The sequence below is a fragment of the Rana temporaria genome, chromosome 3 (genome assembly GCF_905171775.1).
Source record: "Rana temporaria chromosome 3, aRanTem1.1, whole genome shotgun sequence".
In the NCBI taxonomy this organism is placed as follows: Eukaryota; Metazoa; Chordata; class Amphibia; order Anura; family Ranidae; genus Rana; species Rana temporaria.
Window position 1 is genome coordinate 199,985,671 of NC_053491.1, and position 19,786 is coordinate 200,005,456.

At 40.0% G+C, this 19,786-nt stretch overlaps 1 protein-coding gene across 3 annotated transcripts in view; it reads left to right on the forward strand.

The window, feature by feature from the left end:
- The window catches only part of TMCC3 (transmembrane and coiled-coil domain family 3), a 92,700-nt gene extending 75,925 nt beyond the window's left edge, over nt 1–16,775 (forward strand). For all 3 annotated transcript variants that reach the window (XM_040344122.1, XM_040344121.1, XM_040344123.1), the window contains 2 exons: nt 12,654–12,789; nt 15,962–16,775. In XM_040344122.1, coding sequence (XP_040200056.1) covers nt 12,654–12,789; nt 15,962–16,264 — 439 coding nt within the window. In that variant the 3' untranslated portion in view covers nt 16,265–16,775. The remainder of the gene's footprint in view (nt 1–12,653; nt 12,790–15,961) is intronic.
- Nucleotides 16,776–19,786: the final 3,011 nt, after the last annotated feature.

Here is a 19,786-nt window from a genome sequence, read left to right on the forward strand (position 1 = left end):
GGCAATACAATGAATAAATTGGAGCTGCATGTGTGCTGCCAGGCTAGTACTCGGCGGGCTGTGTTTGTGCGCTCTTTTGAATCTGGGTTTACATAAAGGCTTACAGAAATGATGTTGAAAGTATAACTCCTGGCCTACATATTTGTTCTGGGTCAGTAATTGTTGAAGCTAAACTCCATACAGGAAAGAACATCTACCATTTATCCAGTTATGTATTCATTATTGCGTTTTTCATATAGTTGGCAAGTGCCTGAATCTGTGTTGGTAATTGTTATTGGCCTCTCATTCCTCTAAGCCAGGGGTAGGAAACCTGGGGCCCTCTAGCTGTTGCAGAACTACAAGGCCCATTATGCCTCTGGGAGTAATTGTAACTGCCAGCCTTGCAATGCCTCATGGGAAATGTAGTTCCACATCAGCTGGAGGGCCCCAGGTTGCCTACCTCTGCTCTAAGCCAACTGGGCTTTCTTGTTTTCAACAGGGAAATATACTCTTTGGACAGGAGAGTACAGGGATGACTTCATCGGTGTGCTGCTGCTCATTTATTATTCAGTAACAAGCTGAGTGATTCTGGCCCAGGCTGTTACTTAACCACTTGCTGACTCTGCTTTTTCTGGCACCTTTGTTTAAAGTTTGACCACTTGACTACTGGGCACGTTTACTTCCTTCCTACCCAGTCCAATTTTCAGCGCTGTCGCACTTCAGGCTCCATGCACACTGGCGTAAAAAAAGTTGCTTCTCCAGGAGTTTCTCTTCTGCCTGTAGAATCAGTTCAATGTTATCCTATATGTCCATGCACATTAGGATTAGAGGCATATTTTGAGATTGTTTTAGAGGCAGAAAATAAAAATAAAAACCTTCTGGACCGTGTTTCTGATTGGAGCTTGGAGGTAGAAAAAAAACTTAAAACTCTCCTAAACTTTTGTACAAAAAAATGCTCTGAGTGTTTTTATACTCCCGAGAATACAGATTTCTTTTTATTTTTGCCCAGTGTGCATGGAGCCTGAATGACAATTGCACCCAAACACAATTTTCATCATTATTTTTTTTTTTTTTTTTGACAGCTTTCTTATGGTGGTATTTAATCAACACTGGGATTTTTATTTTTTTGTGAAGAAAATTATAAACAACATTTTTTTTTTTTTTTTTTTTAGTTTGTCATAATATTTTGTAAATGAACAATTTTTTTCTCCTTCACTGATAGGTGCTGACGGGCATCGCTGATGGTTGGCGCTGACAGGCATCATTGGTGGCCACTGTTGGGGCTGCACTGACCATCGGGACACTGATGATCGGTGCCCTGATTAGTGTAGATGTCCCCTGTGTGGATTTGCCAGTTATTGTCTCCTCTCGCACGCTGTCAGCGTGGGGAGAGGATTCAAAATAGTTAATATGCAAATACAGTGCTACCTATCATGAATAAGGTGCCAAATGTGATATTAAACAGCGCTCAGAAAGATAAGTGAAAATGTAAATCAACACATATAATATTGGTACAGTGACATAGTGAAAAATAAATAAATAATCCACCCTCTAAGTGAGACAATATATAAGTGTCCAAAAATACGTGCAAAAATTGCATCAAAAAATACCAGGTTGGCAAATAAAGTCCATAAACTGCCTAAGTGAACAAAAAAATGTATATATAGTTCATAAATGGAGAACAAAGGAAAAGAAAAATCCTTCCCGATCTTCAATAAGTGCTTTCACCACACCACAGTGACTGCGTGCTTCCACCACCCATCAGAAATGCAAACTCACCGCAACAAATGGCCTGACACTTTCGTGTTTAGGCACTCAGGCTTGTTAACTGACCCCCTCAGTTTAGTTGATAGAACTCCTTCTTTACATATAGAGTGGAGCATTCAGTTAAACAGGTGGAGATCCGAAGCAAAAAGAAAACTCCAAGATATCAGCCATATGCAAATGAGAAAAAGAGCACAATAGTGTGATACTGTAACACAACTTTTAATAACACACTACAAATCTCCCAAAGAATGCACTCACAAAGGTAACTCTTGTTACAAGCAGTGTATAAATCCAAAAACTGACACGGTGTAAAACAAAAATTAAAAATATCCTCCAGGTGAACTAGTGGTCACAGCGGACCAACGAATAGCCCAAGTGTTACTCACAGCCCTTATGCAGGTGTACTGGAGCCGCTGCTTAGGTAATAAAGCTGGTGGCAGATTAGACCATTCCACGTTCAAACTTAGAAAGTTAAGGTGTGCGGTTGTGACTTTAGTAATCACTCCCCGACATGTTTCATCGAAATGATTTCTTCATGGGGTTACTTACCAGCTGTCTAGTGCCGCTCTATATAGTTGCCAGGGTCCTCCCTCCACTCGTGTGTTGGTGCGTGCCTTCTGATGTTAACACGCTGCAGCTGAGTGGACTGACGTTCCTCCCAGCCGCGCTGGCGTGCAGATGATCCGCTCATCCAATCAGAGCAGCATCATCCTCATGACGCTGTCGCTGGCATTCTTCCAATTTCACGACGTGGTGGAGGCCCTCAGTGGCGACGTCGGTGTATTACACCACATCCCACTGCCTAGTATCGAATGTAATGTCTACCCCCGATGGTTAAACTGGGGTATGACACTCAACCTGCCTTCAATGTATTCCATAGTGGAGGGATAAAAACCAAATATTGCTGACTGTCAGCTTTTCGGATGTCCCTATGACCACAAGTTACCTCTAGGTCTATGCATACAGAGTATAGCAGTATAAATTCAGAAACACAGAGTACATTGGCTCTCATTATTTAAGCACAAAAGCCACCCAATTAATAGTGTGTGTGTAGTTATGAATGAGATGTATACATATATAAAATATATATATTATATAACACTCTAAAATCTACACACACATCTCTTAAACAATAAGTGTATATACAAAATATAAATGATATTCTAAAAATTGTATATTAAAGAGTTGCAGGTATTGTTATCCATATTGAAAATACATAAAAATGTTGATTAAAAAATATATTAATAGGAATAAAAAATATATATATATTTTTTTTAAAATGTTAAAATTATTTAAAAACCTTATATTAAGATGAATACTGGAAAAGGATATTAGACTGGACCATGGGCTGTAAGTGACATGTGTATAGATATACGTTAGTAAAACAAATAAATGCTCTGGTTTAGACGAAAGTGGGTGTACTTCATCATCCCCATATGCATGCACTCATCAAAGCTCTGATCATGACGGGTAGCTTAGTTGTTTGGCCCCCTTATATAAACATAGCTCATGATCATCCTATATGTATAAATACACATGTCTCAAACCTATTGCTCATAATTTAGGCATTTCTAATGAAGCAATTCACATCCAGTTCTATGTTTAGTCCCCTCGGAAAATGGCTTTTTAACAGGAAGATCCATTGAGTTTCGCGCTGCGACAGGTCTCTCACCCTATTTGAGCCTCTCCACGAAGGGTACACACAGTCAATACCGCAGAACTGAGCTAACGAGGGATCTTGGTTATGTTTTTCTTTAAAGTGGACTGACACACTATGATACTCAAAGCCTTTCTTAATATTCGCAAGGTGTTCAGCCACTCGTATCCGCAATAACCGCTTGGTTCTCCCTACATAAAGTAGCCCACAGGGGCACCAGATCAAATATACTACGTAAGAAAAGTTACACGTAATAAATTCTTTAATAGAAAAACTCTTCCCATCACTACTCATGACCTGTTGTTTAACCCTGTTACTTGTTTGTACAGTTCTACAGCAGATACATTTCCTACAGGAGAAAAATCCCTTCAGATCTATTCTGAGGGCCTGTTGGTCGGGGGGATCTAGAATCTTACGGACCACCTTATCACCGAAATTAGGAGCCCTCCTGTAGATGAATCGTGGTTGACTCGGAAGAATTTCGGCAAGGTGTCTGTCCTTCCCCAAGATGTGCCAATGATTTTTGAAAATGGCCTCCACCTCCCTATATTGGGCATGAAACCCAGACAGGAATCCACATTGGTGTTGATTATTGTTTGGCTCTTCTGCCTTCTTCTCCAAGCATTTATCTCTAGGGATAACAGCAATGTCTTCAATCATAGTATTCAAAGCTGGCTCATCATATCCCTTTTGAACAAATTTATTCTTGAGTATTTGTGCTTGTGAGAGATAGTCAGTAACATTTGAGCAGTTGCGTCAAACTCTTAAAAATTGCCCCTTAGGGATATTTTTAATCCACGCTGGATGGTGTCCACTATTAATGGACAGGTAACTGTTCCGATCGGTGGTTTTAAAATACACTTTAGTCTTTAATTTATTTCCTTCTCTTTGAATAGTTACATCCAAAAAATTGACAGTATTTCCACTGATCGTGTATTCCAATTTAATATTATTGTAATTATTATTGAGTTCTCCCAGAAACTGGAGTGCTTCTTGTTGTGATCCTTCCCATATAAATAAAATATCGTCTATAAACCTCCGATTAAAATAATAATTGGGGTCTCCGGTTGTGGAAAACATGCCTGTCCTCCCACTCAGCCATGAACAGGTTGGTGAGGCTGGGGGCAAACTTAGCCCCCATAGCCACGCCAACCTGCTGGGAAAAGAAAGAACCATCGAACCAGAAGTAGTTATGGGACATGCAGAATTCTAATACATGTCCCATAAATCTCTTCTGAATGTGCGATAAATCATCCCTCCTGCTAAGAGCCCAGTTCAAAGCCAGTGCAGCATCATCATGCTGAATGATAGTATAAAGTGACGCCACGTCGGCTGTCACCAAAAAGATATCTATATCAGGCTTGATGCTCACTTTGTCCAGGGACTGTAGCAGGTCAGTGGTATCTTTCAGATATGCCTTGGTGGTCCGCACACTCAATTGAAGAAACCTATCGAGATATTCTCCCAGTCTGGCTGTAACTGATCCAATCCCGTTGACTATTGGACGAGCAGGTGGAATGGTTTCATTCTTATGGATCTTCGGCAAAGTATAGATCACCGGTATCCTGCACGCTGAAGGAGCTAAGTATTTTTTCTCTTTAAGACTTAAAGCTCCAATGTGATATCCCCAATCTACCAAGGCATCAAGTTGTACCTTAAAAGGTTCGGTAGGATCTGATGGTAATTTTTTATATGTGGAGGTATCGCTCAGCATATGGGATAATTGGGTACAGTAGAACTCCTTGTCCAGGACTACCACTCCTCCCCCTTTGTCCGCTGGTCGGATCACAATATCCTTTTTATCCTCCAAAGATTCAATACCCTCTTTTATGTAACGGGGGTTAACCCCTTTCTTCAGAGGTAATTCCTCAATATCTTTGAGTACCAACTGTTTGAAGACCTCAATAAAATGATTATTGGAAATCTGGGGATTGAATAATGATTTATTCTTAAGTCCACTATCTACTTTCGTTACCACAATGGTACTATTCATAGAAGACGTTACAGGATGACTCAAGAAATATTTCTTTAAATTAAGAGTCCTGATGAATTTCTGTGTGTCCATATACACATCGAATTTGTTCATCGTTTTTCTAGGGGCACATTTTAAACCCGTATTGAGGATATTGAGCTCTTTCGGGCTCAACGCTACCTTACTCAGGTTAAATATTCCTATACTTCCACTTCCCTCATTCGTTTTCTGGGATTGTTTCCTTCGGCCTGCCCTGCATCCCCGTCTTCTCTTTGATAGATTTCTGGTCCTCTTTGCGGAAATTTCGGAGTAGCATGCTTGTCTCCTCCCTTGTTGTTCCTGGTCTGTGGATACCTCTTCGGCGTCCCGCCTCTCCCTCCCCTCCCCCGATGCCCTAAAAAAGGCTGTTGAGAGTAATAACCATTATGGTAATCTTCTGCCAAGGGTTGAAATCTATTACCCATATGTCCATATTCAGGTCCTGGATAATATCCCAAAGGGGGCGGGTGATGGGGCCACTGTTGGTAATTCTGATGTGGGGGATAGTCCCACTGATCCTTCCTCCCATAAAATTGTGGAGTCCGAGGGGACTGATATTGGTGACCATACTGTTGGCCATTTCTCTCCTGCCTTGAAGGTCCAGGTGATGCCTGTTGAGAGGCATAATGATCTTTTTTACCAATGTTCGTACCTATTCCTCGAGCTTGATTGGATGAGCTCTGATCAAGCTTTGGTTTTTTACTGTTGGTACTTTGTTTAATAGTGTCCTTCTTTGCTATAACTTCCAAGGTTCTTGATGATTGTTGTGAATCCACAATGGCTTCCTCATCCGTATTATTATTATTATTATTATTATTATTATTATTATTATTATTATTATTAGTGATTCCTGTGCTCTGCCAAGCATAAATTTTATTATTTTTAAAATCCTCAGAATCCCTGTTGAATTTTTTAACTTTCCTTTTCTGTGTTTCTCTATCAACTTTTTCCAGTTTCTTTTTCATATTAACATTAAAATCCTTCATTAAACTGGTCTCCTTAATTGGTTCCAATTTTTTCTGTAAAACCTGAATTTTTTCATTCAGTAGAGATAATTTAATTTCTTTCCTTTTTTAAGGACTAAATTCTGCAACTCTTTACCTACCCTATTGAAAAAATTTAACCATTCGGTCATGTACTTGGTGTCGGTTAAACCATCTTGAGGTGTCGCCTCCCACCTCAAGCTTCTGAAAATAAGTCCCTCCTTGTTATAGTGCTCAAAAGTGAACACGTCCCACCAGGCTTTGACCTGTTTTTCTAACAGGTTCTCTAAAATTTTCAGAGTTCCTGGATAATCTTCCTCACACTCAGCCATTTCTTGGTTGGTGAGGAAAACTGATTCTGCATTAATCTGTCTATTCGACAGGAAATTAATGGCTTCCATAGCAGCAATGAATAAAGTTATAAATATGGAAAAAAAGGGGGTGGAGTTAAGGCCGTCTAATGTGAGCCACCCTCACTGCGCGTAGCTGGAGAATAAATGTGAACAATGGTGATATTTATAAAGTAAATGAATAAATTAATAAATATACAAGAGCTGCTGCTTTAAAAAATATAGAATCCAAAATAGTTAATATGCAAATACAGTGCTACCTATCATGAATAAGGTGCCAAATGTGATATTAAACAGCGCTCAGAAAGATAAGTGAAAATGTAAATCAACACATATAATATTGGTACAGTGACATAGTGAAAAATAAATAAATAATCCACCCTCTAAGTGAGACAATATATAAGTGTCCAAAAATACGTGCAAAAATTGCATCAAAAAATACCAGGTTGGCAAATAAAGTCCATAAACTGCCTAAGTGAACAAAAAAATGTATATATAGTTCATAAATGGAGAACAAAGGAAAAGAAAAATCCTTCCCGATCTTCAATAAGTGCTTTCACCACACCACAGTGACTGCGTGCTTCCACCACCCATCAGAAATGCAAACTCACCGCAACAAATGGCCTGACACTTTCGTGTTTAGGCACTCAGGCTTGTTAACTGACCCCCTCAGTTTAGTTGATAGAACTCCTTCTTTACATATAGAGTGGAGCATTCAGTTAAACAGGTGGAGATCCGAAGCAAAAAGAAAACTCCAAGATATCAGCCATATGCAAATGAGAAAAAGAGAGCACAATAGTGTGATACTGTAACACAACTTTTAATAACACTACAAATCTCCAAAGAATGCACTCACAAAGGTAACTTGTTACAAGCAGTGTATAAATCCAAAACTGACACGGTGTAAAACAAAAATTAAAAATATCCTCCAGGTGAACTAGTGGGGAGAGGATTGTCAATAACCGGCAAATCCTGTCTACATTGTAATCAGCTGTGATTGGACACAGCTAATCACGTGGTAAAGAGCCGATGTGATTGGCTCTTTACCCCGATGCAGGGGGGAGTGCAGGAATCGCGAACAGGGGTGGATGTCAAATGACTGCCTCCCGGCAAGGTGTGACCGTGTTGTAGCCGTAATTTGGCTATAGCACTGTCATGAAAGGGTTCAGTATTTTTTTTGCTAGAAAATTACTTCTAACCCCAAACAGTAAACTTTTTTTAAAAGCAAACATTTTTGTATAATGTGAAAGATGTTACGCCAAGTAAATAGATATCGAACATGTCACACTTGTCTCCTCCCTCCCTCTGCTTCTGCTCATGAGCAGCTTGGACCGTTTTTTCATGAGAAAGCCAGCTGCCTGCTGAAAAAAGGTACCTGGATAATGACTGAAAAATCCCCAAAATTTTGAAGGAGGTTTTTTTTTCAACGGGAGATGCCCTTTCATGGCCACAATTGAAAGCTATTAAGCAAAGAGCACTTTTCGATGGCTTTGCGTGCCGCTTGTGGTTGTCTACCCCTGTTATTTCAAGGGTTCCTCTGTGTTTTTGAAAAGGTTGGGAGAGGCTGGTGTAGATACTCATTCCTATGCAATGGCTGCTTGGTGTAGGCCAAACTTTGTTGTGAGTTAAAGACAAGTTGGGAGTGAAGGGGTGCTTTTGGATCCTTCCTTTCTACCCATCTTTCCCATCCCCCTACCTTAACTGATCATATTCCTGCATTCAGTATCTATTCTAACACTAGCAATAATTGCATTTTGACGGCTGTGGTTGTACCCAAGTTGATTGCTGAATTTGGGTACAATCGGCCTGCCCATACATGGTTCAAATGCCGGTTTGGCTAAAGAAGCACTTCAACAAACTAAACGCCATATAATTGTATCAGTATTGCTCCATTTTTGAGTACAACTCCAGCCAATAGAGCTGCACGATTAATCGTCAAGAATCGTTATCGCAATCTTTTTCCCGTTGCGATCTTGACACAGGGTTTCACGATCTTTGACATGAAAATAATTTTCTCTCTGCACTTTGGTATGCAAAGAATTTCCTCTCTGCTCTCAGCCAAAAGTTAAAGTCCGGGCAGCCTGCCAAGTTTTGAAAACATTCTTTATCAGTGGAATGTTAAGTCTAAACATTGTATCACATTGACTTGTACATCAACGGAATTGACTTCTGTATGTAAATTAAAAACATTTAACCACTTAAACGCCAAATCTTTTTCTGACAGCTCTTTTCAAGTTAAAATCGTATTTTTTATTTTTTGCTAGAAAATTACTTAGAACCCCCAAATATATATATATATATATATATATATATATATATATATATATATATATATATATATATATATATATATAATTAGGCCTGTACTGATCAAAATTTTTCTGTTCGATTAATCGTTTTGTTTTTTTTTAATCGACTAATTTCAATTAATTATAACGCACATACAGATCCAACTACTTTAAGCTGATCTCCTTGCAGGCTGATTCCCAGTGCAGCTACCAACCACTGGAAAAATGGATCGCAGGATACAAAAACACACAAAGGCAGCGCTCGATGGGAATAGCATTAAAACTTTTATAGTCTTCAAGTAGGTAACAAAATAAATATTGCACTGGAGATAAAATCGATGTAGCTACATAAACTGTAAAAATGGTGCGAGTAATATCAAACGATACCAAAAGCAGTCATAAAAACATGTAGCTAAGTATGATACTGGTATAAAAATGTGTACGATACCACTGCTGAATCCAGATGAGGAGAGGTTAACATCAGTCCGTCGGCATTTAGTTGTCCCATGAAGGGAACTATCACAACTCCCAGTGGATGGTTGAAGAATCCCAGGTTGATAGAGGGAAGTGATAGAGGGAAGTGTAACAGCCCTTGCGTGTGGCAGATAGTAAGGTCCCGCCAGTATGCAGATATGAAGGCACAGCAAAGGAGACCTTCAGATGGACACGGCTAGCCCCGCCAGTGTCCGTGACGTTACTGGATCTCCGACGGAATTCCCTGAAGGCCCAGAAGCCGGCGGAGAGGCGAGTACCAATCAAAAAGATTTTGATCGCTCAAAAAAATTTAAGATTAATCGATTAATTAAAAGTTAATTTGCACTATATATATATATATATATATATTGGGCTGCGCATCTTCACCGGTCTCACGATTCGATGCGATTTACGATTATCAAGTCCACGATTCGATTCCGCGATGCAACACGATTGCAGCGCAAGTGCGCATGGCTCTCCCCCCAAAATACTAAAGGAGATGATCAGAGATTGCAGACGTGGTACACCTTACTACCCAAATTAAAATTCATTTAATTAATGATTGGCTGGTTGTCAGTGCCTAATGAACTGAGCTATTTTTTTTTTCCTGCTGTCTTTGAAACTAATACATTCTTATGATTTTCTTTTTTAGCCCAGTTTTCATAAGCGAACCTTTTTTTTTTTTTTTTTTTTTTTTTAACATTTAAATGAAACCTCTGCTTAGACTGAAAGAGAATCCTTATTTTATTTCAAAACTAGTCGTCATAGAGTTAATTAATGTTTGAACATGGACTTCACTCCTTTTAGTGCTATTAAACCATGAAAACAGATTTTTCCTTCATTAGCATTTCATGACAAGTTCCAGTACATCACTATTCGGAAAAGTTCATAGTGTCTAAAACATGCGAGTCAGAAGACATGAAAATGGGTCAACTTAACTAATTGCCAAGTGTTGTATGGCTGTAATTGCAAAATACAGTATGCAAAAATGTTATCTAACATACTTGACTACACTTATGGAGATGAGATGTTAGGTTCAATCGCAGCTTGCATTGGAACACTAGTAAATATATTTCAATGGTGCAAAAATATCCTCCACGTTTTACATTTTGTATTAAAGGGGTTGTAAAGTTTTTTTGTTTTTTATTTTCTGAATAGGTTCCTTTAAGCTAGTGCATTGTTGGTTCACTTACCTTTTCCTTCGATTTCCCTTCTAAATGTTTTTTTTTCTTTGTCTGAATTTCTCACTTCCTGTTTCTCCTCAGTAAGCTGTTCTGACTGACTAAACACCGGATTATGGTGTAAAGTTTACTGAGGAGAAACAGGAAGTGGGAAATTCAGACAAAGAAAAAAAAACATTTGAAAACATTAAAGCGTGACATGTAAAGTATCAATTTACTTGGCGTAACATTATCTTTCACAATATAAAAAAAAAATTGGGCTAACTTTTACTGTTGTGTTATTTTTTAATTAATTAGTGCGCGTGTAAGACCGCTGCGCAAATACGGTGTGACAAAGTATTGCAACGACCGCCATTTTATTCTCTAGGGTGTTAGAATAAAAAAAAAATATATATATATATATATATATATATATATATATATATATATATATATATATATATATATATATATATATATATATATATATATATATATATATATATATATATATATATATATAAAAAATATGTTTGGGGGTTCTAATTGGAGGGAATGAGATGGCAGTGAAAAAACACATTGGAACTGCTGTTTTTTGCTACTTGTAATGTAATGTAACCTGTAATGCCAATGGCCACCACAAGATGGCCACTCATAGATTCCTTCTGTAGGAATCGGCTTCCTTCTGTGAAGGCCGCAAAGCCGCGGCCTCAATTACCAGCTGGCCCGCGCCGGCAATTGAGGCCGCGGCTTTGCGGCCTTCTGCAGCCCTAAGCTTCCCCAGGCGCCAGGTCACAATTTCTTGTCGCTATTGCGACCTGGCTCACGGATTTTGTCGAGGGGTGTGTGTGTGTGTATAGAGCACAAATAGAGCTTTCTTTTGGTGGCCTTTGATCACCACTGGGTTTTTTTTTTTTTGCGTTACATATTGCATCATACTATATAGGGGTGCAACGGATCGTCACCGATCCGTGATCCGAACGGGCCACCCCGTTCGGATCGGCACACTCCGCGATCCGCGGAGCGCTCCGGAGCCTAGGCCTAGGAAAGTCCCCGGCTTCGGCCTAGCTCCGGAGCATCTTGCTCCACCCAGTCTGCTTGCCAGAGCCCAGCGTGACACGCCTCCCCGGGGAGGCGTGTCACGCTGTGCACTGGGCTCTGGCAAGCAGACTTGGAGACAGTGAAGCACTGGTGTGAGAGGAGGGGGGGGGGGGGGGAGCAAATTCAGGGTTGGATTATAAAGAGGAAGCAGGTGAGGCTGTTTGGGACTTGTTAAAGGTACTATCTTGATGTTTTTACAGCAAAATATATATATATATATATATATATATATATATATATATATATATATATATATATATATATATATATATATATATATATATATATATATATATATATATATATATATATATACACACACCACACACACACCACACACAATAAATAAGTATGTGTATATATATGTGTGTGTGTGTGTGTATATATATATATATATATATATATACATATATATATATATATATATATATATATATATATATATATATAAATTTTTTTTGTTTTGGACCAATGAAAACGGACCCTTGAATTTATGAAATAAAAAAAAAAAGAAAACGGACCCTTTTTTTTTTTTTTTTTTTTTTTTGCTGATCCGAAAATGATCCGATCCGTGACTCCTGATCCGAGGATCGATCCGATCCGTGAGTTTTTTGATCCGTTGCACCCCTAATACTATATGAGATGTTTGTCTGCAAAAACATATGTAGTTTAATCCCATAAAAGTTTGCACTGAAATATCTGTGTTTTAGTTTAGAAACATGTGAGTTCCTCTGAGTGAAACTATGCAGTGCCATGTGTGAAGCTGTGGCCTGATTTCTGTAGAAAGAGACGTAAAACTTCAACTGTGCAACCAGTCACCACCATAATCTTAAAGAACATGAATTCTACCATTTTATTGACCTCCCCCATTATTCTTTCATAGGTATGAAAGACTTGAGGACCAGCTCAATGATCTGACTGACCTTCACCAGCATGAGACGACAAATTTGAAACAGGATCTGGCGAGCATTGAAGAAAAGGTTGCTTATCAGGCTTATGAAAGGTCCAGGGATATGCAGGTAACTGTCAATCGGATACTAGTTTTTTTTTTTTTAAATCAGTAAAATGGTTTATTGTGCCAAAAATATAAGTACGGTACAGAGATGTATATCAGCATACAAAAAACGTTGCAAAATAAAATTATTACAAAAAGACTTGCTTTGTACGCATGCTAGAACAGAGGCACCAGGAGGTGACCTAAACCAAATTGGATACTAGTTTTAAAATGTGAGTAGCAGGCTGCTTTCTTATGGCGTCATATCAAGGGAATAGTGTCCGTGCAAAAAAGACTCCTTTAAAGTGATGCCCACAATATGTATGAAAACACAAAGGTTCCAAAAGTGTGATCTTTCATACCTGTAACTTCCCTCGAACTTTAACCACTTCAAAACAGGACACTTTCACCCCCTTCATACCCAGGCCAATTTTCAGCCTTCAGTGCTGTTGCACTTTCAATGACAATTGCGCAGTCGTGCAAAACTGTACCCAAATGAAAGGTGTGTGTGTGTGTGTGTGTGTGTGTGTTTTTTCAGATGGAGCTTTCCTTTGGTATTTAATCACCACTGGGTTATTTTAATTTGCCAAACTAAAAATGACCAAAAAATGTTAACCATTCTTTTCTTGGTTTTGTTTATAACATTTTGCAACTATGTAATTTTTCTTCACTGATGAGACAGCACTGACGCAGACTGATTGGATCTGATGGGGCTGTACTGATAATCGCAGCATTTATGATCATTGCCCTGATTATCAGGTGTAAACATGCCCTGTCAGAATTGTCCGTTATCGGCTCTCCTTTTCTTGCTCTGTGACAGCATGTGAGGAAAGGAATGCCGATAATCAGCAAGTGTGTTTACATGTGATGGCTGTGAGATTGGACACAGTGATCACATAGTAAAGGGTCGCTGTGATTGGCTCTTTACCGCAATTTATCAGTTGTGTAAGGGACACATCGGTACAGAATGTGCATGATGCTCGCCCAAGCGGGCACATGGGGGGGGGGGGGCATGTTCTAGGAGGAAGTCCATGGACGCCATCCCAGAACAAGAGAGCCGCGCTGTAGACGTCTTTCGGCTATCATGTAGTATTGGGGTGGTTAATTCACCAGGAGCCATTTAGAACAGCAGGTCACACATTACTCTTTACTCATGCAGTAAGCCAAATCACCACAATCTTCTGCATCTGATTCCCAAATATTAACAGAATGAATGTAGCACAGTCGGTTCACGTAAGTACAGAATAAGCACTAAAGGAAAAATTATTGTGCGATGCCCTTTATTAAAGAACAGATAATGTGCTTAAAAACAAATTCAGAGTGCTGCAAAGCACTATAAAAAATGTTTTCAAAGGTCACAAAAGTACACAGATTCTGCTGTTCTCAGACTTGCTGGTGCTGTACGTCAATGTTTCATTTCAGTTCCAGTCCTCAAGTACCCACAACAGGGCATGTTTTTAGGCTTTCCATTATTTTGCACAGGTGATTTGCTTAGTTTCACTGCCTTGGTAATTCCCACAGTTTTTTTTTTTTTTTTTTTGAGGGAAATCCTGAAAACATGACCTTTTGGGGTACTTGAGTACAGGGGTCAGTGGGGCACTCAGGATGGAGAGACTGCAGGGTGCCGCACCCACAAGAACACTGTCAGGTGCTGTCAAATAGAAGCCTGTCCACTGTGATGACATCAGTCAAGAAATGGTTGCTGATTGCAGGGATGTGTTTCAGGGAGGTCCTCCCTTAGGCCCCTTTCACACTGGGGCGGAAGGCGCTATACTGTCGGATTTGCCGCGGTATTCGGCCGCTAGCGGTGCGGTATTAACCCCCGCTAGCGGCCGATAAAGGGTTAATACCGCCCGCAATGCGCTTCTGCAGAGGCACATTGCGGGCGGTATTGCCGCGGTTTCCCATTGTTTTAAATGGGAAGGAGCGGTATACACGCCGCTCCTCTCACTGCTCCAAAGATGCTGCTGGCAGGAGTTTTTTATTTTCTCTCCCGCCAGCGCATCGCCTCAGTGTGAAAGCCCGAGGGCTTTCACATTGAGTATGCAGTGCAGGAGTTTTTCAGGCGGTATAGAAGCGCTATTTTTAGCGATGTACCGCCTGAAAAACTCCTCAGTGTGAAAGGGGTCTTATCTTCATACCCTTAAACTCGCATCAATCCAATCACAATCGGCATAAAAGGCAAACTGTAGCGGTGTATTGTGGTCATGGCGGACCCACGGTGTAACATATAAGTCTCACCCACGCTCGCTCGTCAGTATCGGTGCGTCACAAGTGGTTGCCATACAGCCACGCCCTGACATGTTTCGTCATCAAGACTTATTCATTATACCTAGGAACCCCCCTGTGATTTAAAGCGGATGTGCCAGTAAAAAAAAATATTAAAAGCCAGCAGCTACAAATACTGCAGCTGCTGACTTTTAATATTAGGACACTTACCTGTCCTGGAGTCCAGCGCCGTCCGCAGCAGAGGACGAGCGATCGATCGTCTCTCTGCTGCTCCCCCCACCATCCTCAGTGAGGCGGCGTGAGCGAGTCGCGCTGCACCCGCCGATTGGCTCACACGCTGTGTGCTTGGAGCCGAGTGTTCCCAGCACACAACGGGGGACAGACAGGGAAGTCAGGAAAAACCTGTCTTTTGCCTGTGACGTGTGGCCGGAAGTGGGTGCAAATACCTGTCTTTAGACAGGTATCTGCACCCCCCTCCCCCCTGAAAGGTGTCAAATGTGACACCGGAGGGGGGGGCAGGTTCCGATCAGCGTGAGTTCCACTTTAGGGTGGAGCTCCGCTTTAATAAAGTCTCGTTTTTTTTTTTTTTTTCCTGCAACCCATGATTGCAGGAAGGAAATGTGTTCTGTGTATGAGCATGCAGTGGTGGCTGGTGGAATTTTTTGGGGGAAATTGCCAATCGCATGCTTCTAAAAAAAAAAACTTTCATTGGAATCCATTCGTCCGGTGCCCCGAATGTAATTGGGATAAGGGCTGCAGCTGCCATGGAGAGTAAAAAGTGTTTCTTTGAAATGATATACAATACAAACTACATAACAAAAATAAGACAAAAGTGTTGCAAAATCAAGAGCAGACATCCAATGTGGATGTCAGGCTAGGTTTACAGTGTGACTTTTGTATAGATTTCATAGTAATAACATGCTAATCAATCATCTTAATTTAACTATGATTTTTATTATCTTTAATAGGAAGCTTTGGAATCCTGCCAGACCCGTGTCTCCAAACTGGAGCTCCACCAGCAAGAACAGTTAGCAGTGCAGTCTGAAACAGTGAATGCCAAAGTACTTTTAGGCAAATGTATAAACATACTTGTGGCCTTAATCACTGTTGTTCTGGTTTGTGTGTCAACCATTGCAAAATTCACAGCACCAATGATGAAGAGCCGTTTCCACATCTTTTGCACTTTTTTTGCAGTGACACTGTTTGCAATCTTTTGTAAAAACTGGGACCACATAGTAGGTGTTCTGGAACGGGGTATCTTGTCAACATGAACATCCCCTCCTTCCTGTGTGAACAAACTTCCTGTAGGGACTCGAATGCCTTTTTTAAGTGGATTTATTTCTACATTTGTAGACTGTTTATTTAAACCACTCTTGGCATGCTTACATTCATATGTTGCCTTAAAGTTGCATAAATGGATTCCTTTCTTTAAGTGACCGCTATGAGGAGATGAACCATTAAAGGTGGATATTCTATGTATGAAGCATCAACAATCATTGTTTGTCCTGTGGATCTCTATTGTGCAAATCATTGCTTGATGTATAGTTCATTTGGCCTACCAAAGCTTCTCTTGGTTACTGAATTGTTTATCAGGTTTAGGAAAAGAAACACAATGGAATGTTTGTTAATGCATGTATTTGTGAATTGTTTTTCCATTTAGCTATTAACAGAATGTATTAGTTATTAATGCTATACAATGAAATCAAAACTTGAATGTTGTCAACACTGTTATACAGGAGGTTATGTGTTAATGTGTTATTTAGTAAACCGGCATGAAAGTAATTTGAAGTATCAAATGAGGAGCTTTGTTGCCATAAAATGACATGTTTCAAAACCAGATCCTCATTTTGTTTTGCTGCATAAAGGAAATTATATATATATATATATATCAGACTTTCATGCAGCTAAATAAAATGGGGTAATTGGAAAAGCACAGATTTCTTGTTTTCTCAAGTATAAACTGTGTGGTTGTATACCAACACATGGCAAGAAGGTTTATCTGACGCCATGCATAACACAAAGCTATACCCATCTGTCTGTTTAATATATCATTCCCTACCGTTTTTGCAAACTAAAAAAAAAATCACATTTTGTTTTTCTTTTGATGCGTTTTATATAACAATCATAAAATACTTTGTAGTGGTGTGTGCATAGGGAAATGGCAGCAGGGGCCTTTTTGTATTTTAATAGAATAGACCCAAATCTAGAGTAATGTTTGAGAATTTATCCACTTCAACACCAGGCACTTTCCCCCCTTCCTGCCCAAGCCAATTTTCAGCGCTGTCACTTTTTAAATAACAATTGCTCAGTCATGCTGCACTGTACCCAAAAAAAAACTTATCATTTTGTTCCCACAAACTGAGCTTTGTTATGGTGGTGTTTGATCCTTCTTTTTTTTTCCTTTGCTAAACAAATAAAAAAAGGCCGACAATTTAAAAAAGAAAAAAAAATGTATTTGTTTCTCTTATAAAATTGTGTAAATTAGTATGTTTTCTCCTTAACTAACGGGTGTTGATGAGGCGGCACTGATGGACACTGGGTGGCACTGATATGCATCACTGATGGCACTGGCAGGCATTGCTGATGGGCACTGATTGACATCCCTGGTGGTCCAGGGTGGTGTACCTGGTGGCTATCCATTGTGGGCATCCCTGGTGGTCCAGTGCGGGCCTCCTCGGTGGGGAGGGGACTGCACTGATGATCAGCACTGATCACCCTGTCAGGAGAGCCGCCGATTGGCTCTCCTCGCCGATAAACGGCTTTTCCTGTTTACACTGATCATCCGTGATTGGAAACTGCTGATCTCGTGGTAAAGGGCCTCCATCAGAGGCTCTTTACCGAGATCGGTGTTGCGGTGTGTGAGACTGACACGCCGCACCACCAATTGCTGTGTGCCCCCCCCCACAGGCGTGCACCGCCTGTTATCCTGAAAGACGTCGTATGACGTCCAGTCAGGGTAACTGAACCACTGCCCGGCCATCGTTCTGCTATAGCCGGCCGGGAAGTTGTTAAAAAAATTATTCAAAGTTGTGCATGTTGACGCTGGCCACACCCTGGGATCAGTGCAATTTAGAAGCAAGTGTTGCATCACAATATGGCAAAAAGTTGGACATCAGATATGCGCCTGTTGATTATCCCATTCCAATAAAATTGGCATGAACTTCTTTTCATCGCCTCTTGGCTTTTTAAGAGGTTCTAAATGCTAGGAGACGGGTATTCCGATTTATGTGATTGGCTGTCACAGCGGTCACATGATTAGAAAACTCCCAATTGCACTCCCAGCACAGAAATATGTTTACATAGGGCTGCATGTATGGGGCACCTCGACCATTAAAACCCACCCACTGAGAGGATACATATATTCAGCTGGCAGGAAGAGGGTAATATCGAGTAAGCCCCCCTCCACACCAGTGACTATACTCTACTCTTTTTGGAAATGCTTTCCACAAGGTTTTGGATGGTGTCTGTGGAAATTTGTGCCCATTTCCAAGAATAGATACTGATGTTGGCTAAGACATGGCTTGCAGTTGGTGTTTCAGTTCATCTCAAAGGTGTTCAGTAGGGTTGAAATTGGAGTTTTGTACAGGCTACTTAAGTTCCTTCACACCAAACTTGCACAAGGGCAAAGTCATGGTGAAAGGGGAAGAAGACCTTTACAAAAACTGATGATGCCACAAGGCTAGAAACCCACAACTGTCTAGGATGTTTAAGATTTTTTTGCATGTAGAATTAATAGTACGCCTTGTTGGAAACCCCTACACTCATCTTTAATGGGGGTGTCCAGACTTTTGACCATATAGGTGGGTGTGATGTTCATATGTCTACAAACATCTTTGTAGACCACTTTTGAGAGGTGGTCTTAAACGATAGACCACCTCTCCACTTCTCATTTTTAGATATTAAAAAAAAAATGTTTCTTCTATAGTACCATTTTTATGAAGTAAAGCCTGTACTTCTGGTCCGTAGCGCAGGATGTCATATCCTTTTGTGTGGCAACCCCCCCCCCATAAACTGTCTTCTGGGACATGTGTGTCCCAAAGACAGCTGCCCATTCACAAAGCACTGCATGACTCGTGCATGCACAATAGGAAACGGTCAGTGAAGCGACAAGGCTCCTCCGCCGGTTTCCCTTAGTTAGAATGGCGGTGCCTGGAGGTGTTTCACTAGCCAGATCACCAGGTGAAAACGGGGAATAAAAGTAAAACTAATGCTGCTATCACATCTGATTTAGTAAGCTTTGACATTTTGGGTTTAATACCGTTTTAAGTCGGTACTACTTTCTGACTTTCATCTACAGTGAACTCCAAACTTCTGTTATACTAATATATACATGTTCGAGCTTTTTCCTGCTATAGACCAGATACAGATGGTGCACAAGCACATGTGAAAATTCTGTATGCAAATCTCCTAAAAGCAGGAAGCTGGATGTTCCTCAATATAACTTGTAGAGTGCCACACTGCTTCTGTTTGTTTTATTACTGTAATAGTAAGATATAATTACAGTATTTAAAAGGATCAAAAATGCCAATATAAAGAATGCTGCAACAAAATATCTGAATATAAGATATACCAAATTAAAACCCACTATCGGTGTGCTGTCTCTTTAAAAAAACAAATGGTGTTAAGCTACACAATTCTATAAAAGTGCTCATACTACCAATAAATTATAAAAATGTTTTTCATAATTCAATTAAATCTGGAATGTGATATTAAAATAAATTCATAGATATCAAATACATTATGTACACCCTGAAACTGCAAACATGTGCTACAGTGTATAAATCAAAAGTTTA